The 26805-nt window shown below is 36.0% G+C and overlaps 1 protein-coding gene across 1 annotated transcript; it reads left to right on the forward strand.

Annotated features, from left to right (window-relative positions):
• The first annotated feature begins 18037 nt into the window (after positions 1 to 18037).
• On the forward strand, positions 18038 to 22128 carry LOC100367594 (hemocytin). Its single transcript, XM_006823053.3, has 6 exons — positions 18038 to 18149; positions 18604 to 18664; positions 19094 to 19399; positions 20261 to 20505; positions 20982 to 21274; positions 21697 to 22128. Exons 1-6 carry the CDS (start codon positions 18078 to 18080, stop codon positions 21707 to 21709), a joined length of 990 nt encoding a protein of 329 aa, XP_006823116.2. The 5' UTR covers positions 18038 to 18077; the 3' UTR covers positions 21710 to 22128.
• The last annotated feature ends 4677 nt before the right edge of the window (positions 22129 to 26805 follow it).

Here is a 26805-nt window from a genome sequence, read left to right on the forward strand (position 1 = left end):
CGCTGGAGTTGTTTTCACAAGCAGATTAGTTATTGCTGGAGCTGTTTTCACAAGCAGATTAGTTATTGCTGGAGTTGTTTTCATATGCAGATTATAGTCATCGCTGCAGCTGTTTGCACAAGCAGATTAGTTATTGCTACAGTTGTTTGCACAAGCAGATTAGTTATTGCTGCAGTTGTTTTCACAAGCAGATTAGTTATTGCTGCAGTTGTTTTCACATGCAGATTAGTTATTGCTGCAATTGTTTTCACATGCAGATTAGTTATTGCTGCAGTTGTTTTCACATGCAGATTAGTTATTGCTGGAGTTGTTTGCACATGCAGATTAGTTATTGCTGCAGTTGTTTTCACAAGCAGATTAGTTATCGCTGCAGTTGTTTTCACAAGCAGATTAGTTATGCTGGAGTTGTTTTCACAAGCAGATTAGTTATTGCTGGAGATGTTTTCATATGCAGATTATAGTCATCGCTGCAGCTGTTTGCACAAGCAGATTAGTTATTGCTGCAGTTGTTTGCACAAGCAGATTAGTTATCGCTGCAGTTGTTTGCACAAGCAGATTAGTTATTGCTGGAGTTGTTTCCACAAGCAGATTAGTTATTGCTGGAGTTGTTTTCACAAGCAGATTAGTTATTGCTGGAGTTGTTTTCACATGCAGATTAGTTATCGCTGCAGTTGTTTGCACAAGCAGATTAGTTATTGCTGCAGTTGTTTGCACAAGCAGATTAGTTATTGCTGGAGTTGTTTTCTCAATCAGATTAGTTATTGCTGGAGTTGTTTTCATATGCAGATTATAGTTATCGCTGCAGTTGTTTTAATATGCAGATTAGTTATCGCTACAGTTGTTTTCATATGCAGATTAGTTATCGCTGCAGTTGTTTTCATATGCAGATTAGTTATCGCTGCAGTTGTTTTCATATGCAGACTAGTTATCGCTGCAGTTGTTTGCACAAGCAGATTAGTTATTGCTGCAGTTGTTTGCACAAGCAGATTAGTTATTGCTGCAGTTGTTTGTACAAGCAGATTAGTTATTGCTGCAGTTGTTTGCACAAGCAGATTAGTTATTGCTGCAGTTGTTTGCACAAGCAGATTAGTTATTGCTGCAGTTGTTTGCACAAGCAGATTAGTTATTGCTGCAGTTGTTTTCACAAGCAGATTAGTTATTGCTGCAGTTGTTTTCACATGCAGATTAGTTATCGCTGGAGTTGTTTTCACAAGCAGATTAGTTATTGCTGGAGCTGTTTTCACAAGCAGATTAGTTATTGCTGGAGTTGTTTTCATATGCAGATTATAGTCATCGCTGCAGCTGTTTGCACAAGCAGATTAGTTATTGCTACAGTTGTTTGCACAAGCAGATTAGTTATTGCTGCAGTTGTTTTCACAAGCAGATTAGTTATTGCTGCAGTTGTTTTCACATGCAGATTAGTTATTGCTGCAATTGTTTTCACATGCAGATTAGTTATTGCTGCAGTTGTTTTCACATGCAGATTAGTTATTGCTGGAGTTGTTTGCACATGCAGATTAGTTATTGCTGCAGTTGTTTTCACAAGCAGATTAGTTATCGCTGCAGTTGTTTTCACAAGCAGATTAGTTATGCTGGAGTTGTTTTCACAAGCAGATTAGTTATTGCTGGAGATGTTTTCATATGCAGATTATAGTCATCGCTGCAGCTGTTTGCACAAGCAGATTAGTTATTGCTGCAGTTGTTTGCACAAGCAGATTAGTTATCGCTGCAGTTGTTTGCACAAGCAGATTAGTTATTGCTGGAGTTGTTTCCACAAGCAGATTAGTTATTGCTGGAGTTGTTTTCACAAGCAGATTAGTTATTGCTGGAGTTGTTTTCACATGCAGATTAGTTATCGCTGCAGTTGTTTGCACAAGCAGATTAGTTATTGCTGCAGTTGTTTGCACAAGCAGATTAGTTATTGCTGGAGTTGTTTTCTCAATCAGATTAGTTATTGCTGGAGTTGTTTTCATATGCAGATTATAGTTATCGCTGCAGTTGTTTTAATATGCAGATTAGTTATCGCTACAGTTGTTTTCATATGCAGATTAGTTATCGCTGCAGTTGTTTTCATATGCAGATTAGTTATCGCTGCAGTTGTTTTCATATGCAGACTAGTTATCGCTGCAGTTGTTTGCACAAGCAGATTAGTTATTGCTGCAGTTGTTTGCACAAGCAGATTAGTTATTGCTGCAGTTGTTTGTACAAGCAGATTAGTTATTGCTGCAGTTGTTTGCACAAGCAGATTAGTTATCGCTGCAGTTGTTTGCACAAGCAGATTAGTTATCGCTGTAGTTGTTTGCACAAGCAGATTAGTTATTGCTGCAGTTGTTTGCACAAGCAGATTAGTTATTGCTGGACTTATTTTCACATGCAGATTATAGTTATCGCTGCAGTTGTTTGCACAAGCAGATTAGTTATTGCTGCAGTTGTTTGCACAAGCAGATTAGTTATCGCTGCAGTTGTTTGCACAAGCAGATTAGTTATTGCTGCAGTTGTTTTCACAAGCAGATTAGTTATTGCTGGAGTTGTTTTCATATGCAGATTATAGTTATCGCTGCAGTTGTTTTCATATGCAGATTATAGTTATCGCTGCAGTTGTTTTCATATGCAGATTAGTTATCCCTGCAGTTGTTTTCATATGCAAATTAGTTATCGCTGCATTTGTTTTCGTATGCAGATTAGTTATCGCTGCAGTTGTTTGCACAAGCAGAATAGTTATTGCTGCAGTTGTTTGCACAAGCAGATTAGTTATCGCTGCAGTTGTTTTCATATGCAGATTAGTTATCGCTGCAGTTGTTTTCATATGCAGATTAGTTATCGCTGCAGTTGTTTTCATATGCAGATTAGTTATCGCTGCAGTTGTTTTCATATGCAGATTAGTTATCGCTGCAGTTGTTTGCACAAGCAGATTAGTTATCGCTGCAGTTGTTTGCACAAGCAGATTAGTTATTGCTGCAGTTGTTTGCACAAGCAGATTAGTTATTGCTGGAGTTGTTTTCACAATCAGATTAGTTATTGCTGGAGTTGTTTTCATATGCAGATTATAGTTATTGCTGCAGTTGTTTTGATATGCAGATTAGTTATCGCTACAGTTGTTTTCATATACAGATTAGTTATCGCTGCAGTTGTTTTCATATGCAGATTAGTTATCGCTGCAGTTGTTTTCATATGCAGACTAGTTATCGCTGCAGTTGTTTGCACAAGCAGATTAGTTATTGCTGCAGTTGTTTGCACAAGCAGATTAGTTATTGCTGCAGTTGTTTGTACAAGCAGATTAGTTATTGCTGCAGTTGTTTGCACAAGCAGATTAGTTATCGCTGCAGTTGTTTGCACAAGCAGATTAGTTATCGCTGCAGTTGTTTGCACAAGCAGATTAGTTATTGCTGCAGTTGTTTGCACAAGCAGATTAGTTATTGCTGGACTTATTTTCACATGCAGATTATAGTTATCGCTGCAGTTGTTTGCACAAGCAGATTAGTTATTGCTGCAGTTGTTTGCACAAGCAGATTAGTTATCGCTGCAGTTGTTTGCACAAGCAGATTAGTTATTGCTGCAGTTGTTTTCACAAGCAGATTAGTTATTGCTGGAGTTGTTTTCATATGCAGATTATAGTTATCGCTGCAGTTGTTTTCATATGCAGATTAGTTATCCCTGCAGTTGTTTTCATATGCAAATTAGTTATCGCTGCATTTGTTTTCGTATGCAGATTAGTTATCGCTGCAGTTGTTTGCACAAGCAGAATAGTTATTGCTGCAGTTGTTTGCACAAGCAGATTAGTTATCGCTGCAGTTGTTTTCATATGCAGATTAGTTATCGCTGCAGTTGTTTTCATATGCAGATTAGTTATCGCTGCAGTTGGGTTCATATGCAGATTAGTTATCGCTGCAGTTGTTTTCATATGCAGATTAGTTATCGCTGCAGTTGTTTGCACAAGCAGATTAGTTATCGCTGCAGTTGTTTCAACAAGCAGATTAGTTATCGCTGCAGTTGTTTGCACAAGCAGATTGGTTATCGCTGCAGTTGTTTTCATATTCAGATTAGTTATTGCTGCAGTTGTTTTCATTTACAGATTAGTTATCGCTGCAGTTGTTTCCTCAGGCAGATTAGTTATCGCTGCAGTTTTCATATGCAGATTAGTTATTGCTGCAGTTTTCATATGCAGATTAGTTATTGCTGCAGTTGTTTTCATATGCAGATTAGTCATCTCTGCAGTCGTTTTCATTTGCAGATTAATTATCGCTGTAGTTTTCATATGCAGATCAGTTATTGCTGCAGTTGTTTTCATATGCAGATTAGTTATCGCTTCAGTTGTTTTCATATACAGATTAGTTATTGCTGCAGTTGTTTCCACATGCAGATTAGTAATAACCATAGTTCATTCATATACAGATTTGTAATTCACACACTTGTTAGTGTCAGGCATTTTTTTTTAACTTTGAGCTTGACCAGCTGCCAAGTGTTAGACTGAAGAGGTGAATGAGAGTTCTTTCTCAACCCCTGAAATAGTTGGCAAAGATGGGTTAAAACTATGACTTTTGTATTGATAATACCTATTCCATAATGTTTTGGTTGGGATGACTATACATATGTTACACCGGCATCCTATGTTTTGGTAGAGGTATACAACTGTTGACTATTAGTCTGTTTGTCACATTTTGAATAGCACAGCTACTTGTAATCATACATTTATGCTTGAAATTGGGTCCCTTGTTTAGTGGGAAATGACCACCATCATACATAATCTATGTCAAAAATGAGAGTATATGCATTTTTTTAAATGGCCCTAAAAGGAAACATGGCTGAACTGCAATTGTTTTTTCTTTCTTTGTCTAGAGAGCAATTTGTCAAGGATACTTGCTTTAAACAATTTGTTTAAAATTGTTATGTATTTTTCCTCATTTTAGGTGGCACAGAGCTTTTTTTCTGATTCGTGCAACCCCAATTATTTACATTCCCCTCATCTGATTGTTCTAATGTAACACAGTAGAATACGTTATAGTAATTTCAGAATGCTCATTGCCAGTATCAAATGACCGAAATAATGTCTGGTGAAACCCACCAACGATAATAGACGTATCATTTTGATGTCGTCAATAGAGGGCGATGACTAATAAGCCATGTTCCTAGGATAAAATAGCAAGCTACGAAACAACCAACTCCAGCTGTTTACGTTTAACATTATGTAAACATGCATGCATACTCGCAGTTTTGGTGACCGGGGTTATGCTCATTGTCAATCAACGCATTTGATTAGCTCTTTAGATTATATATGCTTCAGATCCTTCATTTTTTAACTAAAATTCAGTTAAAGCAGGGAAGTCATCAAAAGCGCATGATCCTCTCTACCCATGAGTTTTAGCATGCGTTATCGTCGCATGCGAATGTGACGAATCCTCCGCTGTAAGTGGTAAGAGTTTATAGCAGTGATGTATCTTGTCTTGTGAGTGTGCATGTGACCCAAACACTATAAAGAGGGGCATTCACATTAGGATCACAGTTGTACAGTTTGCACTCATTGGCAATCACAACTCAAATTGATTTAGGAATTCAGGATGACTCCATATACTAAGAATTCAGCAAAGCTTTCGATTCTGTCAGCAACACTTCAATTCAAAAATTACATTATTACGTTATTTGCGGTAAATATATTCTAAAAAAAATCGGTCTGCAAATTCCGTTCCAAACAACTTGGCACGCAATAGTCCTGGCAAACAACTTTGTTTTCCTCGAACTCAAACATACTGAGTTTATGTATCCTTCTTGTAGCAATACTGTGGTTTCTTAATTGAGGGGCGGCAAGGGCCCCCCTAGCTGGTAGCTGGTACAGTTTTACGGGAATTAAATAGGGCTTTTTACAATCTACAAGGAAAAAGAGACGTTTTTATAGTTTACAGTGAAAATTGAATGTTTACAGTTTACAGAGAAAATAAAGGTTATTTTACATTTAACGGAAGATTAAGAAAGAAAACCTAGAAAATTCTTGTACGTACCGAGAAAAATGACACATTATTACAGTGTACGAAAAAAATATTTGATTAATTACGTTGTACGTCTAGCTTGTGATTACAGAATTACGGAATTTATTTTTTCAATTTACGTTGTACGAAAAAAAATATTGCAATTACGTTGAACGAAAATAAACCTTGCCCCCTCTTAATTGCTACCAATGATTGACTGTCTTGAATAGGAATTGTTATTAATTAATTAATTAAGTAAGTAATTTATTTAATTATTATAGCGGTCTCCAGCTCGGAGAACTGCCCAGCCCAGTGGACTTATAAGTCACCTTAAATAATAGTGATTACATTTACAAATAAAGGTTATGAAAGAGAGCTTGAAATAATGTATCAACAACACAATTGTGTAGTTTATTATAGAAATCTAAACTTTTCGTGTGGCTCTATGGTGTGAAGATAGAGGGACTGTGATTAATCCGATCACTTCGACTCGTGGCGGGAAACAATGGTGCATCTTTTTTTTGACAATAACACAATATTACATAACAATGTTGGTACATTAAAACTAACTTATACAGCGACAATGTTCATTTGAATGCCCGGGGTACAGGCAGGTTGGTGGGAAATGTTAACACCATGTGTCCTATCACTTGATCCATCCAGTTTTCACACAGAGAAAATATAACTCTTCGAAGAAGCACAGTCCCTCAAGGGAGGAACTGTGGTAGAAGTAACCATGGGGATAATTTGAAACCTCATATCCACACTAGTAGCAGACGACGTGTCACGTGCTACAGCTGTGGTAGTGTTGGTCATACTGTCCACGTGTGTATTTTAATAGGCAGCAGCACAACAGTAGCGGTGTTACAGCGTTACAATTGCGGCGAGGCAGGCCATACAGTTCGCGTATGTCGTCAAGTAACAGGTATTTAATGCTGGAGTTGTGGGAAAACTGGTTACAAGCAGAAATACTATAACTTTTAGGTATCCGGCCAGGATGAGACGGCCGTTTCTAGCTACTCAAGTCTATTTTAATTGGTTGCGTTTGTAGACCTCCAAGTTCTGTTCATAACATTGATGTGCTGTTAGCTCATAACATTGACAAAAGCTTACCTAGAAGGCCAAGAAATGTATATTTTTGGTGACTATAATTACGATGTTCTATCTAATTGTACTCACTACTTGTTTAATTTCTTAGTTGATTTAGGCTTTTCTCAGATTATTAATGGTGTTACGAAACCTGCGTCCGGTAAATGTCTAGACTATGTTTATGTCAATTACAATGAAAATGGTAATTTGGCTCTCATTCATAATTTGGGTATTTTGTACCATAACCCCATTTTCGTGGTTCGTAAACTCCGCTCCTTCCCTCAATCAAACAACCATGTTTCTATTCGCTATAGAAATTTGCCAGCTGGCTTTGACAATACATCATCTAATAAATACATCATCGTCCGTACGTTCGAAGCTATATCTCGGACACCCATTGACGGATTTCATTCAAACTTTACATGAAGACAATACATAATGTCTTACATATGCGCCTCAAGTTACTTTATGATCGAAGAAAAAAATGGCCGACTGGCGGCCATTCTGGATGTAAAATTTGCTATTTCTGATACCTAATCGTGTCCGCAGCAGCTTCTCGGAGATGACTGGGCGATTTGGATCAAAGTTGGTATGATGATCATACATATTGGGTTGTAGGTGCACGTCAATTTTTTTCATGATTCGAACAAATATGGCCGACTGGCGGCTATTTTGTTTTTCATGGTACCCATGTTACTTCCATTCTCTTGAATGCCATGATAGTATACCAAGAGATACAACTACACCATCATTATTTTTATGATTCGATTCAATATGGCTGGCCGACGCCCAATTTTCATGTAAAAGCGTTAAATGGTCATTTTTACATGTCCGGAGCTGTTTCTCAGAGATGACTGGGCCGATTTGAATCAAACTTGGTATGATGATCATACATATTTAGTTATAGGTGCACGTCATACTTTTTCCGTGATTCAAACAATATGGCCGACTGGCGGCCATTTTGTTTTTCATGGTACCCATGCCACTTTCTCTTGAATGCCATGAACGTTTCTGTTTAAATTTGTACAAAGATAGTATACCAAGAGATACAACTACACCATCATTATTTTTGTGATTCGATTCAATATGGCTGATGACGCCCAATTTCCATGTAAAAGCGCTAAATCGTCATTTTTACATGTCCGGAGCTGTTTCTCAGAGATTACTAGGCCAATTTGGATCAAAGTTGGTATGGTGATCATACATATTGGCTTATAGGCGCACGTCATATTTTTTTCTGTGATTCGAACAAATATGGCCGACTGGTGGCCATTTTGTTTTTCATTGTACCCATGCTACTTTCTCATGAATGCAATGAACGTTTCTTTTTAAATTTGGTACATAGATAGTATATCAAAGGGTACATTTGTATCAACATTATTTTTGTGATTCAATTCAATATGGCCGGCCAATGTCCAATTTTCATGTAAAAGTGCTAAATCATCATTTTTACATGTCCGAGGCTGTTTCTCAGAGATTAGTAGGCCAATTTGGATCAAAGTTGGTACGACGATCATACATATTGGGTTATAGTAGAATTTCATATTTTTTCTGTGATTCAAACTAATATGGCTGACTCCCATGAATGCAATGAGCATTTCTGTTAAAATGTTGTACAAAGACCGTATAACAATAGATACATAAACATGAACATTATTTTTGTAATTTGATTCAATACAAATCCATCTCCTATTAATGGTTTCAATCTAATCTCAATGACTTCATCAGCATCAAATTGATATGTCAGGTAACAAAATTTTGGACGGGGACTGTTTCATTAACAATGACTTGTTTAATTCTAAATCGCAATCAGGTTTTCAGAAATCCCATTCTTGTCATACAGCTATGATTAAGCTATTTGATGCATTACTTAGCAATATGGATGATGGCTTGCTGGTTTTCTTTTCCTTGATTCAAGCAAGGCGTTTGATATGGTAGATAAACACGTATTATTGAATAAGCTCTAAATTTATGGCATTTCTCCAATCTCCCTTATGTGGTTTAATTCTTATTTATCTGACAGAAAGCAAGTTGTGAATTTGATAGGTAAACAGCCGGATACTGTCAATATTCGACATGGTGTATCACAATTTTTAATTATAGAACCATTATTATTTATTCTATTTATTATTGACCTACCATTATTTCTTGAAAATAGTTCCATTGATATGTATGCGGACGATCAAACTCTGTTATCGTCTGGACAAAGTATCAATGTAGTCACAAAGTGCATTAATGATGATGTTTGCCAATTTTGCGTTGGGTTAATTGCAATTACATGTCAATCAACACATCTAAATCAAAATCTATGCTCGTTGGATTCCGTCGAAAGCTAAATAATGTTGGTGAAGATTTTCTGGTTAACTTCAATGGTGAAATAATTAAAACAGTCAGTTTCGAAAAGCCGCTCGGGTGGTTTTAGATAAAACTATCATGATGGGATCATCATGTTGACATGCTTTGTAAAAAGCTTAGCCAAAGAATTGGTGTGCTTATGAGAGATCGCATCTTCTTATCTATTTCCGTCAGAAGAACATTGTATTTTTCATTTATTCAGTCGTTATTGGACTATTGCTGTATAGTATGGGGCAATACAAGTCAATCAAATTTATGCCGGATTTATAAACTTCAGAAAAGGGCAGTTCGGGTGATTTCATCTGACAACTTTAGCCAGTGGTTGTTTGAGCTGTTCAAACAGCATAGTATCCTGCCTATCGATTACAGAATGTCATATTTTCTAGGTATTGTAATGTATATGGCAACCAACGGCTTGGCGCCTCTATATATATGCGAAATGTTCAGTCCTATCTCCCAAACCCACAAGTATAGTACACGTTCCTCTCTTAAAAATAATTTATGCATTTCTAAATGGAAAATATCCATGGGCCAGAGGTCGTTTCAGTATAGAGGGGTAAAGCTATGGGGTAACTTACCATTCCATATCAAAAATGCAGCCTCATTAGGCATTTTTAAGAAAACTATATCTTTATACTTCACTATAGGGATGGTATCAAAATAGTGTCACATATAATTTAGTTGTCGGGAACTGCTATACTTCACTATAGGGATTGTACCAACACAGTAGCACATATAATTTAGTTGTCGGGAACTGCTATACTTCACTATAGGGATGGTACCAAAATAGTATCACACATAATTTAGTTGTCGGGAACTGCTATACTTCACTATAGGGATTGTACCAACACAGTAGCACATATAATTTAGTTGTCAGGAACTGCTATACTTCACTATAGGGATGGTACCAAAATAGTATCACACATAATTTAGTTGTCGGGAACTGCTATACTTCACTATAGGGATGGTATCAGGGGGAAAATCTTTTCTCTCTGGGTTCTCCACACGTGCCAGGGGGGGGGAACCTCGTCTCGTCTCTATATCTCGTCCCCTTGAGGTATGGGATCGGGCAAGTCACTTATACTTTACAGTCAAATAAGACACACACAACGAAATACGTTTCAGCTCTCGTCTTAGTCGGTCAATCGAGCACTCTATAAGACACAGCGCCCTGGGGAAAAAATCCCCAAGACTATCGCAAAGCTGACCCAAGACTCTCTTAGACTGCGTCAACACTCGCCCCAAGGCTCTCCAGGACTGGACTCGACTGCGTCTATCGTGCTGTGCTCCCCAAGACCAACTCAAACTCTCTTTATTCATTTTCAAAACTCTAACCAATTACAAAGCAGTAAAAAGACTCTAGGGCGTAACCTTCAATCATAAAGCCAATCACACTAAGTACTGAATACGTCATATCTTTTGATTAATCGTTCACTACATTAATAACTATGGAAACCAACTGTCAGAATAGCGGCGGTTATCTGGTGATTAGTTCCAAATCACTGAGCCAAGTTCCGTCCAAAACTTCAAATAGGCCTAAACGATGACAGACATAACACAGCAATTCGCTAATAATCAGCTAATTAAGTCGGTTAACAGATACGCAAAAACAAATTCATGACACATCCCTTCACCCAAACTGAGATTGTACCCCCTGGCATAACACGTTCACAAATCAAAGATACTGTCAGCCACTCATCGTCATACGGGTTAAATACAATACTAATAATAAAAGGTATAAATCAAAAAGAGTAAAACACACTAATTAAGTACAATGATTATAAAGTCTAAATACAATGGTTATAAAGTCACAAATATCAACGGTTATAAATCAAAAACAAGGGATAGGCTACCAATCGACTCACTTTTCTCAAAACGGTTCGCTGAGATAACCCGTCGCTGTACTTTCTCCGTTACTAAGGTTACAAACTCTATATCAAAAGGTCAAAAAAACTAAGGCGTGGCGGTGTAACCAAGCGATCAGCCAATCGCTGCAGTCGACAGCATGATCACGTGATTACCAGGGATGCGTCTCTCGGTTAATGCATTGCAAAGCGGTAACTAATAAACAATGAATAAAAAACTATTAATCAAACTCATGTCATCTGCTTATTAACTTCAACTGAACTCACAAATCGTTAATCTAAACAAAAGTCATACGGCGTGGAAACGGAATGCAACGACAAAGCTATCATAACACATTACTCCTCTGGCAAAAAGACGGGGAATAGCTAAAAAGATATACACTACTGAGTTACATATATGCCTGTCAATCTTGAACAAAAGCTTGCGTTATCAAACAATACGTATATAAGCGCACCAAACTCTCACCTCAAAAGATATTAAAAAACGTTACAAAGGTGCTCTAAACTCAAAAAGCGTCAGAAGTTTTCCGGAACAACATATAAACAAAAACAACTCTTAAAACGTCGATATCTCTGTACTCGACAAATCTCAAAACTCTTAAAAAACTCTTTGGGGCATTACTTTCCCCATCATAATCTTTACTCATAAACTCATTAAAACACCATAAAACTTCACAAAACTCATAACACTGTGTTGCAAATACTTGTCTACTGAGGCGCGCTTAAATCGTTATAAAGGACCTCGCACGTCACTAAATATCATTTCAAAACAAAGATCTGGGCGCTTACATAACATACAATTCGACATCACAAAAAAAAACGGTAAGAAAAAACGATAGGAAAAGCAAGCAATATATTACATTTCTGAACAATAGGGTTGGGATTGTGGAAAAGAGTTCAACGTCTTGAGTTACACAGTGTCAGTTACAGTGTCCAACGAGCGGTTCTCCAAGCAAATAGCTAAAGTCAAAGTCTATAAGCGTCTTCTTCTTTCGTCGCGTTAGTCCGGGGTCGTTCTTTCATCTTTTTGTCATTAATGTCGCTCAATTCTTAATTATACAGTCCTATACGATACTGGTCCTTCCGAAGGGGTTCTGAAATCTTCATCTCTTCAGCGTTGTACATCGGTGCCATACTGCTAACGATGTTAGTCGTCAAGCACGGTTTCCGAGTCGTCTCTGCCATCGAGCCAGTTAGTTCGGTTCACAAGAAAGACACCTCTTCGTCATTTCACTTTTCTTCACAGGATGTCAATGTGTGTTAAACACCTGCCCGGGTTCATCCAAAACGTATCACGGGGGAAATTCTTTTCTCTCTGGGTTCTCCACACGTGCCAGGGGGGGGAACCTCGTCTCGTCTCTATATCTCGTCCCCTTGAGGTATGGGATCGGGCAAGTCACTTATACTTTACAGTCAAATAAGACACACACAACGAAATACGTTTGAGCTCTCGTCTTAGTCGGTCAATCGAGCACTCTATAAGACACAGCTCCCTGGGGAAAAAATCCCCAAGACTATCGCAAGGCTGACCCAAGACTCTCTTAGACTGCGTCAACACTCGCCCCAAGGCTCTCCAGGACTGGACTCGACTGCGTCTATCGTGCTGTGCTCCCCAAGACCAACTCAAACTCTCTTTATTCATTTTCAAAACTCTAACCAATTACAAAGCAGTAAAAAGACTCTAGGGCGTAACCTTCAATCATAAAGCCAATCACACTAAGTACTGACTACGTCATATCTTTTGATTAATCGTTCACTACATTAATAACTATGGAAACCAACTGTCAGAATAGCGACGGTTATATGGTAATTAGTTCCAAATCACTGAGCCAAGTTCCGGCCAAAACTACAAATAGGCCTAAACGATGACAGACATAACACAGCAATTCGCTAATAATCAGCTAATTAAGTCGGTTAACAGATACGCAAAAACAAATTCATGACAATGGTACCAACACAGTAGCACATATAATTTAGTTGTCAAGAACTGCTATACTTCACTATAGGGATGGTATCAAAATAGTAGCACGTATAATTTAGTTGTCAAGAACTGCTATACTTCACTATAGAGATGGTACAAAAATAGTAGCACATATAATTTAGATGTCGGGAACTGCTATACTTCACTATAGGGATGTTACCATAATAGTAGCACTTATCATTTTGTTGTCGGGGACTGTTATACTTCACTATAGGAATGGTACCAACATAGTAGCTCATATAATATAGTTGTCAGGAATTGCTATACTTCACTACAGGGATGGTACCAAAATAGTAGCACATATAATTTAGTTGTCCGGAACTGCTATACTTCACTATAGGGATGGTACCAACATAGTATCACACATAATTTACTTGTCAGGAACTGTTATACTTCACTATAGGGATGATACCATAATAGTATCACATATAATTTAGTTGTCAGGAACTGCTATACTTCACTATAGGGTCAATAACATGGTAAAATGTTAGATCGTTGTACGTGAAAGTTCAATACTAATGACGTCACGAAAATGTGATAGATTACTTACCCAGGAATTATTTCTGTCTTTTTGTGCCCAGTAAATTATTGAGACATTATGTGAAATTACTAATAAAATCATAAAAGATGTTACTTTTATTGCGGGCGGATGTGGTGGATAGGTGTATCCGGTGTCATGATGTGATTATAATTTGTGCATACATTTCACTAATAAATCATTTCCTGCTTTTAACACTTCATCAGTAATTCGCTGTCAATTTCTTTTTTTTACCGTCCTGGAGTTTTTTTTTTCATATTCACGAGAGTATGTTTGCATTTAAACCCTTATTGCAGTTCAGCTTGTATTCTGCCAATTTGATTTCTTTGTCATTATTCGTTTGCTGTAAATGTTTCTTTGTTAACGTTTTATTTATTTAAGTACAGACCAATATAGTCATTCTCGTTTTCTTTGTTTATTTCAAAACAACTATTAGTTGTTCGGAAGTTTACTATACGAGGGTTGTTGCTCGTGATGATTTTCTCTGTGTCACCGTCTTCATGCAACAATCTTCGAGTCGATATGTTGTATTGTTTTGCTGCTGCATCTACTACAATAACATTATAATTCAGAAAAATGCACAATCTGTTATTAATTGTATAGCTTTATACTGTTCACTATTACTATCTGTCGTTTCTGAAACAATTTTAAATTTTATCCGAGTGTTTTTTTATTCGTGACAGAGCTGAATAAAATAGTAATCTAACAAGACACGCCATCTATAATTACTTACTTAATGTTCATAACAGAATGTGATATGTTCCTTGGGAACAAACAATATTCCAAATTCCTACTGCATAGTATTTTTCAAAGCTCTTTCCTCTTAATAAAAAAGTGTAAAATTACACTTACAGCATCTGTGAGTGCATAAAGAGCCTACTTGTGCCTACAGAGAGTAGATGGAATGTACACACAACTATCAGAATAAAGGGGCTTATTTTCTGCCACGGAGAAATTATAATACTTATTTCTGGCTGTGGCATTCAAATAAAGTTAAAAATTAAATACTTACAACAGCAAACAAATTAAATAGTTTATGCTTGCGACACTGCAGTTTATTACCGTAGTTTTATTCTGTACGCTAATGACAGAAGTATAGAATGAATAAAGCGAGTTTCATTAAGGTATGATGCAGTTTGATGATATACCCCCTCCCACGGAAACATATATGCATTTATATATAACTCCAGCAAGAAACATTGTTAACAAAGCACACACGCACGCCATATGTCCCGCATGCACAAACATAAAAGACCAACAACAAAATAGATTAACTTAATCCACATCCTATAAATATAAATTATTTAGACAAGCCACGGATGTTAACAGATTTAATTCAGTAAGAATGTGTTTTTCATAAATACACTGAACTAAAGAATGTATAAGCTTCATATTATTTTTGCACGTCAAATACTGAATTTACTTCACACAACTTCCGCTTGTATATATCATACACAAGTTTCTGGGTCAAAAGCAATAATTCACTGTAACATCTTACATATAAATAATTTAGCTAGTATTAATTAATTTAATTTAATTTAATTTAAAGATTTGATATGATTAAAAGAATAATATTTTAATTATGAGAGTGGACTTTTACGAAAGTCAAATATAATGCTTTGTGTGTGTATGTGTGTGTGTGTGTGTGTGTGTGTGGGTGTGTGTGTGCGTGTGTGTGTGTCTGGTCTTGCTTTCAAATACTATGTATGCATAACATTTTGGCGAAATATACAATGTACATATAGTAGGAATATTGACGTCATTGCTATAGTATGTATTAGTACACAGTGACATATTCGTTGAAGAAAAAACATTTTTCTCAATTGCATTAGATTACGAACATACACATAAAAGAAAATAATTTACACTGACGGATATGATATTGAAATTCCAGCCACGTTAGTTACAGAAGAGTATTTTTCTGATTCTTGTCTATTCGGTGTAGTAAATTGGAATACCCGATCCCGACATTTTCAACTCTTTTTCAACCTTGATGGGAGGCTGGTTTTGTGACATCGGTTGTAATAATAACACATGGCACTCACACAATAACATATATTTGCTAGTGATGCATGTATATACAAATATAATCCTAAAGAAGTGCTGTTTAGATAAAACGCACGTGTGAGAAGATTAACTTTAAAAGAATTCACGTTAGGCCAGACCAAACATATTACTTGTTCATCGGACTCCCGCGCATATTGCGTTATATATCATATTGCTTTAAAAATCACTCGACCGTTGGTGATGCTTAATACATCGAATAAAGAACTTACAAGATGATTATTGACGTTATAGTCTGTATATGCCTTGCATTTGAATCAGACATCTACTAACTTGTTAAACAATGCATTCAAAAAGACGATGTTCTGAAATAAATGAAGATTTCATAAAAAAATAGCAATATCTGATATTCGTAATATACAGAACAATGTTACTGTGAAACTAGGTACAGGAGTTTTGGTTTATAATGAATTTAATATGAAGTGCGTTACTTTCACTGTGTTGCAACGCGACCTACACAAATGTCAGCTCTGGCCCTGGACTTGCTGCAGTTTAGCAGCTCTTAGCTTAGCTTAGCCCCGCAATGTATACCACGACCAAGATAGCTGCATAAACTGCAGCAAACCCTGGACGTATATTTGGAATGTCAGAATAAATAATATTTGTACCCAGATAACGCCAGTAGCTAGTAGGAATGCAGTGCAATTGTAATGATTTTGCCAAAGAAAATTGAACCGCCTTATGGTGGTAAAAAATGACTTGTACTCTGTATAATGATGTCATTGATATATTTGAAAGCATGGACGCGGGTTGGACAAAAACAACATTGAAGTGGCAAACAGTTGCTACATTTCGTGATTGCCTGTGGTATATAGATAGTCACTATGAAAAGTTTCAGTACCGCTCTTATGCTATTCCTGTTGCATTCAGCCGATTTTATGGATACAATCAGTGGAAAATTCAAAGGCATAAAAAGCTTCTATTTTTGCATAATGTTTAGAACGAATTAGCCAAGACAAAGTATTGGATACTCCATCAAATTATTCATCTAGAAATAAGAAACTAATATTGGCTATTGAACAGTTGCTTAACTCAATACAAGGAGTATAATAAAATACAACCTGTTTAATAACTACATAAAAACCTTTAAAAACAGTTTAGCGTAGATAGACCATTGTGCAACAGATGCCACAACAATGGATGTAAAGACATGGGGTTAGAGTTTCATGAAAAACAGATATTAAAAATCATCCGCTTGTTGTCAACACACTAAGTTATGAGGCTGTGTACTAAATGTACCTATATATACTCAAATATTTAGTTTTCAAATAAATACATAAAAACTGTGGTGTTTTTTATTTAAATATGCACTTCATATACAACACACACAAGTTTCTGCTTCGCTTTCAACTTGTAGGCAAAACAAACAAAACAATTCGCTCGCCGCTCCAAGGTTTTTACAAGAAAAATTCAATGAACAAGAATTTGTTTTGGTCTGGCCTTATTATTGTATGTATAAAAATAATGGATTAAAGAATCCAAATATTTTTGGGCTACTAATTTTTTTATTTTCACCCGCATGTATTCTCATCAATAACAAATCGGTATTACCATAAACAGGTCAGTAACATTGGAGACGGGTGGGGTGAGGGGGGTGTCCGTCAAATATTCAAATACCGAACTAATACTAACATATAATACGATACCATTGTCCATATTTAGACACTGTATTCCGTCATCGATGTTGCTGGGTGTGTGAGGAGAAAATATAAGCCTACTAATACAAACAAACTTCACATTAACCATGTTTCAATTTCATTTGTTTATGATCGACTTGCTTTATTGTCTGCGTGTTTCAGCATAATGCGTTCCGCGTGTGTATGTTCCAGGGCTACCCCATTTTACGCTGCAAAACAGTCTGGTTTGGGGAGTAAAACATGATAAAATGAATGATATCACAGATAAAACACACAACACATGCTGATGGTATATCTCGATAACATTAATAAACTCCTCACAGTGCCAAATTTGATTCAGAATCGATTCTGCAAATTAAATCTCTTGCATAAAATTGACTTGTTAACGGCAGGGCCGAGGAGTCACGAAAGTACATGCACGTGTGCACCATGGACGCCGATTAAATTGAAAGTCTGATTGAGTCTGATTGACATATCAGAACCACAGATGTTACATTTCCACCCATTGTTGACCAGGATATATAACACTCCACTGTTCTAAAGTCAAGGTGTCCTGCTCACAGACGTTTGCTACTGTGTACTAACAAGATGTCGTTTCACTGGAGTTTGTTTTTCCTGATCGTTGCTGTACTAACTGTAGTTGCTACAGTTCCAGCAAAGGTAAGTATTGTTTGACAAAATCTCATGTATGATACAAGAACTTATCCCACGTTTCTAGTATTGACAAATGTGTTATTGTATATATTTCGATCACAAGATTTGTGAGAGATTTCATTTAATATATAACAGTAGTGTATCGCCAAGATATGTACACGCATACAATTTAAATGTCAGAAGGATTTCCAATTCATATACTTGTCCACAGTACGTGTCTACATGTGTCTTGTACAAAAAAGTCACAGAACGTATGAAACAAAATCAACCGCTTGAAAAATTATGTGTTCGACCAAATGTGGTATGCAACCCATTTAATAACATCATTTTTTGGGGGGAAGAACCGTAAAAATTATTTTGAAATGAACATTTTGATACCAAAATTACGACTTCAACTTTTCATTCATGTGTCATTTTCTAAAGTATTATATTCCACCGTTGCATTACTTTAAATTCACAGGCATCGCCGTCAACTGAACTTGCTGAACGAGATTCCCGCTCACTGGGGAAACGTTTTCCTGGTTAGTTACCATTCGTTTAAAATTTAATACTACAAGCCGGGTACTAGTTTTGAATTAGATCATCTTATTTGCATAGCGTCATTATACTGTGAAAATAGAGAATATTAAATTTAGTTTAGACTGTCACTTAATGGTACATGGTTGTGGTTAAATTTGTAACATTATTACACAAATGATTTCAAGTGGCGACAATGTTAATATATCGATTGTGAGTGAGAATGATATACATCAAGTGGCACATATCGAGGAGGATGTGCTCTTCTCGAATCACCTAACATCACTTCATGTATACCTAGTGACACATGTATTTTTCTTCTACTGATTTGATTGTTCTTCAGTCATTTGTTTATAGATTTACATTCCCGTTTAGGCTACGTATTCGGATATATATTTAATATGTTGCTATTCTCACTTTACATTATATTACAGGTTGGCAAATTAAAACTTTACATAAATGGCTTGATTGCTATTTGAAGATAGTTGTCAGGGTGACAATTGAGATTTTATCCGACAATGGAAGTATACTTTATCACCAACAGTGGATTGTCCCTTATTACATATATGCAGATCTGAATCCAGATCACATCCTGTCTGCAGGAACTATAACAGTGCCCGAAAATGCAGTAGGTGATTTTTCTACTGATGTTGAATTGGATGGAACTACTTTCACTGAATTTGCCGCCAGATTTGAAAACCCAGTCACTCATGAGTGGATAAACGAAACCTTTGGACATTGTGAGTATAGACGCCATGAACTCATCACCTGCTTATCATAGATATGTGTATAATTAAATATTATTATTATCACGTAACATCACATAATTTACACATATTACTAAGTTAAAGTGTCACGGCGTTCTTGGATGACAACAAGCACATATTAGTGTACAGTTATGTATCCAGAATACACAGTGCAAGATATTCACAGAGAAATATACAGTACAATTATTATTATTTCGATTGAGGCAGTATTATATGGATAAGCTCAGAACAGAAAACACTTGTAACTACCTTGAATTAATACAATCTTCACTAAATCTGACATTATAGAGAGTATGCCTTGTTCATTTACATTTGATTTGTGATTATCTTTAATAGTTAATAATTATATTACTACTAATTTTAAATATGGCTACTGATGCAATTCATATCATTATTTGCTATAATTTTACAGATTTATCCAACTATGCATTGATGTTCTTTTGTATAATGCTATTTTAGATTCATTCCTGCATTCACAAACTGTTAATTTACTGCCTTAGCCAACTATCTTTTGATGTATCTTTGTATAACTCACGCTATAATTTTACACCCTGTTAAAATGTTTATCGACTATTTCAATAATTTAATTTTCAATTGATGGATTTATTGACTGACCTAATAAATAAATCATTAATTCACATTCATTGTCATCAAACCAAATTTAAATTCGAACTCTTCTTTCTCTAATGCTTGAAAAAAATTCACCACAAAATCAACTTGTTGTTAACTAAAAACATCAAGTCGCTCATCTGGTAGGTATTGGATTATCATATCCAGAGTAATCTTTTAATAATATGGTTTTAAACACATTTATGATTATTCATCTAATTACAGGTGGTATCGTTAGGGGTGACCCACATCTGAACACATTTGATGGATACAAATACAACTTTAATGGATTCTGTTCTTATGTACTAACGAAATCATGTGATACAACCATCCCAAAATTCCAAATCAACGCTGATTTCCGGAGTACAAATCCTAATACTCCTTACGAACCTCCAACCAGAATGGTGGCATTTGACGTGTACAATTATGGAAAATTGGTTGTTCGCATTAATCACGATAACTCAATTTTGGTGAGTTGGCAACTTAAATCGATAGAATTTAGGATTTTTTTTTTAAATATCAGATCTTAAAATAATATGGTACTGAAACTAATAATGAACATTTGTTAACACAGAATTTTAAAGCTTGCTATATTTTTCTAGTAACTGCTCCAATGTTTATTGTGTTGTCTGGCAACTTTTACAATTATGTGAGATGCAATATTGTCAATTATTTTGGTTCTTTTATGAGTATTTGTGACATTTGCGTTAGTTTAAAGTTTTTGGCTTCGGTTATTGTAGCATATTTGATAATACTACACCCATCTAAAGCTAATGCTCATGTATTTGAATGTAGGTAAATGGGAGGCGTATGGTTGGTAATTACTATCACTAAAGTAAAGATAATTATTGGTGAATATTCATTGCTTGGCCGATGACTTTTACTTTTTACAATGCATAGTTATTTCGCTAATGCTAGAACTAATGTTCATCATATTTGAATGTAGATAAATGGAAAGCGTATGGTTGGTAATTACACTGTTATAGGTAATACGCAAGGAACAGTGACACATACCGGACCTAAGATATCAGTGGAATTGACCCGGCCGGCTGTATCCTTGAATTGGGACAGAAATCTGCATGGCATAACAATTGAGTTTGAAGATGATGAGTTGTATGGAAAGGTGTGTGGGCTACTTGGCGATGCTGATGGAGACCCAAACAACGACTTTGTGATGTCTGATGGGACACGTACATTGGATTCCAATGAATTTGGAAATAGCTGGATGGTTCCTGGCAGGTAAGCAAATTATTAGCATTAATACTTGCCACAAACAACAGAACCACATGAAATGTGGTATAACTCTGAGTTGGCGATGAAAGCACAGTAACGTTCTATTCTTCAGTCTGTCAATAGATCATTATGCATATAGTGTTTCTGAACTCAATCAGCTTAGTAACCAGAATACTTGAAACCATCGACTGATTATGTAAAAATGCTGCAATGCATTTTGATCACAAAGTAAGGAACAAGGCAATGCAATTGCAACTAATATACCTTGATTCAGGCGTTGAGTTCAACAATAATTACAATTTATGTTTTAAATAAATGTTATTTATTGAAACTCTGCAATCTGTGACAATGGTTGTTCCAAAGTTAGCTTTCTCATGTGATTTAATTACGAGTTAATATCAATTAAACTATTTATATTCATCTTTCAGTTGTCCCATATAACTAACAAATTGAGGAGTGTATCAGCGATACTGAACAAGACTGACGACTGGAGAACTCGATGAGAAAAAGTAGAATTATATTTATCTGTTCGTATTAGTCAGGCATGTTTTAAAACTATACAATCTGCATATTTTGTTTTTGTAGTTGCAATAGTATGTAGTATGTTTATAAACATACGCTCGACCCTTTCCCCATAGCTGAAATAAAATTGATATACACGCAGTAAAATAGTACTGTGTTATACATTTAGTTACTGGACAAGACTGAAAACTTAAGAACTCGAAAACAAAAATAGAATTATATTTATCTGTTCATATTAGTCATGCATGTTATAAAACTATACAATCTGCGGCCTTTTTTGGAAGTTTCAATAAACACTATCCCCATAGTTAAAATAAAATTGATATACATGCAGAAAAGGAGTCCTGTGTCTTATATTCAGGGATAATGCTAGATCAGGGTCTGCAACGAATATCGTCGCAGTAATGGAAGAAACACCAAATATTCACTAATGCTAGCTAAATGACGAAGTGAACAGCTGCATACTGCAAAAACAAGTTCATTCGGGGTCGTACTATACTGTGCCAGTTTCAAACAGTTCAACAGTTATACTCTAGAAGAAAATAACCAATATTTGAACCTGGAGATTGTCTGAAGGGAGACAATTTACCATTATTTTGCAAGATTATTGATTTTGGTTGCCGTTATCGATGTTTTCAAAAACTTACACAAATGCTTACTACTCTATAATAAACAACGGTTATGGTTAAAATGTTATATAACGTACTAATATTAAATCGAGTGGGTGGCTGAACACTCTACATTACAGAAAATCAAATACATTATTGTTGAAAATGACACATAAATTCACGTTTGAAATTAGCTGCAACTATTAAAACTTTTAAGTCGAACACAACTTAGTAGGTATTTTGAGTACAGTCAAAAGAGTTTGGTACTCTCTGTATAGCAATGAAAAAGCATGTGAACAGGTTTGTCAAGTAGAAGAAAACAATTACGTTATTCAGTTTTCAGTAGCTTGCTGTCCTACGTATGCCAATGAATCCCTAGGTCATGCATCTGATATTGTGTGACCCTCATCGCCTGTCTCTTTTTTGAGAAGTAGGTGTTAGTTGTTGTGTTGTCACATTTCAGAAGACTGCACTGCCTTGCATTGAGGCTTAACTGCTTATGAAGTCGAGTAAAATCACCCTATGTTTCACGATACTTTTATACGAGCTCAACGTATAATGTTAAGAAATAGTGAACAAAGTTGTGAAAAGCGATTGAAAAGTTGTTGATTTGATTGTGAATATTAAGTGGTTGGCGTAAACAACCCTGTAGTTAAAAGTTGGAAAAATAAATCAAAATGCGAATGAAATACCGGTATGTATTACCAGACTGTATTACGAGCTTTAGGTATGATAATGAGAAAAAGTTTCTAAAGTTGTGAAAAGCGATCGAAAAGTATGAAAAATACTTAAAAAGTCAAATCCCTCTATATGCAAAAAGTCATCAGAACTGGACAGATAATGTTACGAAATAGCTTACAAAGTTGTAAAAAGCGATTGAAAATTTGGTAGACTTGATGTTACATTTGGTAGTTGTCTTTACGAAACCCATAGTGGAAAATTCGAAAAGGCGTTGAAAAGCCTGGTAAACGACCCTCAAATGGTCCAATTATCGTCCGAAGCATGTAGAGGTCATAGGCCAGAAACATACAAGTGCAATCGATATCAATTTTGGAACATATTATAAAAGTGAGTGGACATTAAAATTCATCACACGCATATATCAGAGTGGTCACGGTATCGACAAATACAAAATACATTGGCCGTGCAAGTACTTGCATTGGAGACCACCTTAGCAAATCAACTAGCGAACCTACTATTTTAAAAATGTTGTCACACACATTGTAATTACATATTTCAATTTAATGCGTGCTCTATGTGATTATCATGATGGACAATTTTGTTGCAAATCGTAAAAATTTACTTTAATGTTTAAAGAAAATTTACAATTTCCTTGTCCATTCAGGAAAATAGTGGTGCTGATTGTAGTCGACGAACAAGATTCAAATTCGTAAATTAACTGGCATATTCTACAAGATAACTCATGTCATTCAAAAATCAATTAAAGTTATTCTGTACAGTGCTTTTGCTTTTCCACTTATCTCATATGGACGTGTGCAGTAATTTTACTTATACAAAAGTGCATACAGTGTACTATTACGTTATCATATTGTCATGAATTAGTTTTAGCGACTTGTTTAGCTGATTACTAGTGAATGGCTATGTTAGATCTGTCATCGTTTAGGCTCATGCGAGGTCCTGGACATAACTTGACTCAGTGATTTGGAACTAATTACGATATGACCATTGCCATCCGGACCGCTGTTTCTGACAGTTGGGTATTTGCAGTTAGTAATATAGTGAACGATTAATCAAAAGTTATGACGTGTCCAGTACTTAGTGTGATTTGCTGTATGATTGAAGACCACGCCTTATAGACTTTAAACTTCTTTGTAATTGGGTTAAGGTTTTGAAAGTGACTAAAGACGAAAGTTGATACGTATTTCGTTGTGCGCGTTTATTTGACGGTAAAGCATAAGTGACTTTACTGGTCCGGTACCTCAAGCAGACGAGATATAGAGACCAGACGACGAATTTCCCCCTGACACGTATTGGAGAACCCCAGAGGAGAAGATTTTCCCCGTGATAATATTATAATAACCGCTTGGCTTCTCTGATTAAAAAGATTGGGAAATCTGTGCATTTTAAACAACACTTTCTTCAGTCCATGATATTTGTCAACAAATAGAGCATACAACACTAAATAAAACACAAATATATTAGTATATTAGTAGTTTTCAAATCACCATTTTCGCCCCCATTTTCACATCCATCATTTAACCACACTGTCATGTTAATTTATTATGTGAAATGTCAGTGAAAAAGTTGAAAATGAAATTTGGTAATTATTATGTACAGTTTTTAACCCAATCTTATGCAGATCTGGCCTTTTGCAATGAGCATTTATCCACCAAGTTGGAAATGTGAATAGTCCTCGAGATTTCGATAAAAAGGGTATCAGATCAGATCTATGAACTGTCAAAGGGCATATATGTATGTTTCATTGAACTACAACAGAAGATCTTGCTTGAATGAGCAAGCGAGCACAAACACATCAAACTCATCCCCAAATAATTCCATTGTGTGCTATTCACACTGAAGCCAAAAATCAAAAAGACCTTGTTTATGACAAGAACATTCAATGCTATTGGCGACAGCGACAGCAACAAATATATACGTTGCCTTCATTTTTTGTTACAGACAAGGTGCATCTCATTCAGAAATGCTTGACAGGACACAGTGGTAACGCTACCAAACTGTCTTTGTATGATAATGACTGATCATGCCAGCTTTCTTTTAGATTAAACCCGGCTTTTTACACAGCTGTGTTTCAACCAGAGTAAACAATTACGGATGCCATGCCCACACCAGGGGGGTTCAACAAACGTCAGTTGAATTCTGTGATCATAACAACAAATATCCATTTGTGTACGTGATGGTATTAGTCTTGTAAATCACTTGAGATATACTATTAGTCCTCGCTGTACTAAGGCCGGGGAAAACGACGATACGCGATTCAGTCTAGTATTTCGAAACTTCGCATGAAATGTTCAGCTGGTGGATCAGGTGTAAACAGAGTTTACTTGTAAACAGTGAGTAAATTGCCTCATCATGATCAACAGAAGAGCTTGACCTTTAGTTTTTGGAATGCTAGGTCTGTTAACAATAAATTGTCTGTATTGTGCTCAGTTATAGCGGAAAAAAGACAGATGTCTTTGTCCCCCCGGAATCGTGGTTAAGTAATTCGCGAAAGCAGCAGTTAATTTTAAATGAATTTCCGTCATTATAATATACATAGTTGTCCGCACAAATCGGCGGTCAGCCAAAATGTAAGCGCCGAGATAAACAATAAAGATAGTTTTTCACCATTTGAATTAATGGAGTTATCCATTCGTATAGAACGGAACATGGTTCACATGTTTGTTGTTTATCGCTCTCCACCATCACAAATGAATGAATCGTCTTTACTCGAATGTGTTGTTATTTCACCTGACCGATTGATTATTTTGGATGATTTCAATTTTCATTTAGAAAATGAAATTGATCGCGATGTTGTTAAGCTCAACGAAACTTTGGTATCTATGGATTTAATACAGCATGTCCGGGCTCTCACACATGACAAAGGGCATACACTCGATATTGTCATCACGCGATCATCAGAACCATGGGTTTATGGGCTCAGATCATTGTTTGATTAAAATCATCTCGAATCTACCTCGTCATTGTTCCTGCAAGATCAAACGTGCGAGTCGAGTTTTACTTCTTTTAATAATGTGAACGTAAATGAACTCATGAATGATTAAATGACACCATGACACAAGTATTAAATACTTTTACTTCAGAAAAATGTAGTCTTTGTTGATAAATATCACGCACGATGGTTCGGCGATGAAGTTCGAGAACATCAGAAGGAGGTCAGAAGGCTGGAACAGCAGTGGGAAACAAGTTCTCTTGAAATAAATAGACTGATGTCTGTGAAAAACGAGCTGAGCACAAGCGACTAATAACATTAGAGCATCAAATCTTCGAAGTAAAGTTGAGAACTCTGTCCAACGAAATCTGTGTTCAGTGATTGATAATACGATCGATGAAAAGAGGGCTACCGCCCAAATACTACCGCAACATGACCCGGAAGTTTTAGCGAAATTTTTTACGGCCTTTGTCTGTGCCAAAGTTCCTAAACTACGTAAAATTTTGGATTTAACAACTAGCCATTGTGAATTTATTAATAATGGTTATTCGTTTTTTTTATTCCTGTTGATAGGGATTATCTATCCAAAATGATTTTATCCATGAATTCCAGGTAGACTAGATCTAATTCCGACTTCACTTGTGACAATGGGTTTTCCACAAATCTTCCATTATTAATACGTCATAAAGTTCTGGTATTTTTCCAGATTGTCTTAAACATACGATTGTTTTGCCTCTTTCAAAGAAATCTGAGCTCGACGTTGATGTGCTAACAGA

Source organism: Saccoglossus kowalevskii, chromosome 17 (genome assembly GCF_978046115.1).
Source record: "Saccoglossus kowalevskii chromosome 17, keSacKowa6.1, whole genome shotgun sequence".
NCBI lineage: Eukaryota > Metazoa > Hemichordata > Enteropneusta > Harrimaniidae > Saccoglossus > Saccoglossus kowalevskii.

Excerpts from the sequence above, each read along its gene's own strand:
- LOC100367594 (XM_006823053.3), top strand. The coding sequence starts at position 18,078 with ATGTCGTTTCACTGGAGTTTGTTTTTCCTGATCGTTGCTGTACTAACT. Across the intron at positions 18,665-19,093 it reads ACTGGGGAAACGTTTTCCTG|GTTGGCAAATTAAAACTTTA; the intron begins GTTAGTTACCAT and ends ATTATATTACAG. Across the intron at positions 19,400-20,260 it reads AAACGAAACCTTTGGACATT|GTGGTATCGTTAGGGGTGAC; the intron begins GTGAGTATAGAC and ends ATCTAATTACAG.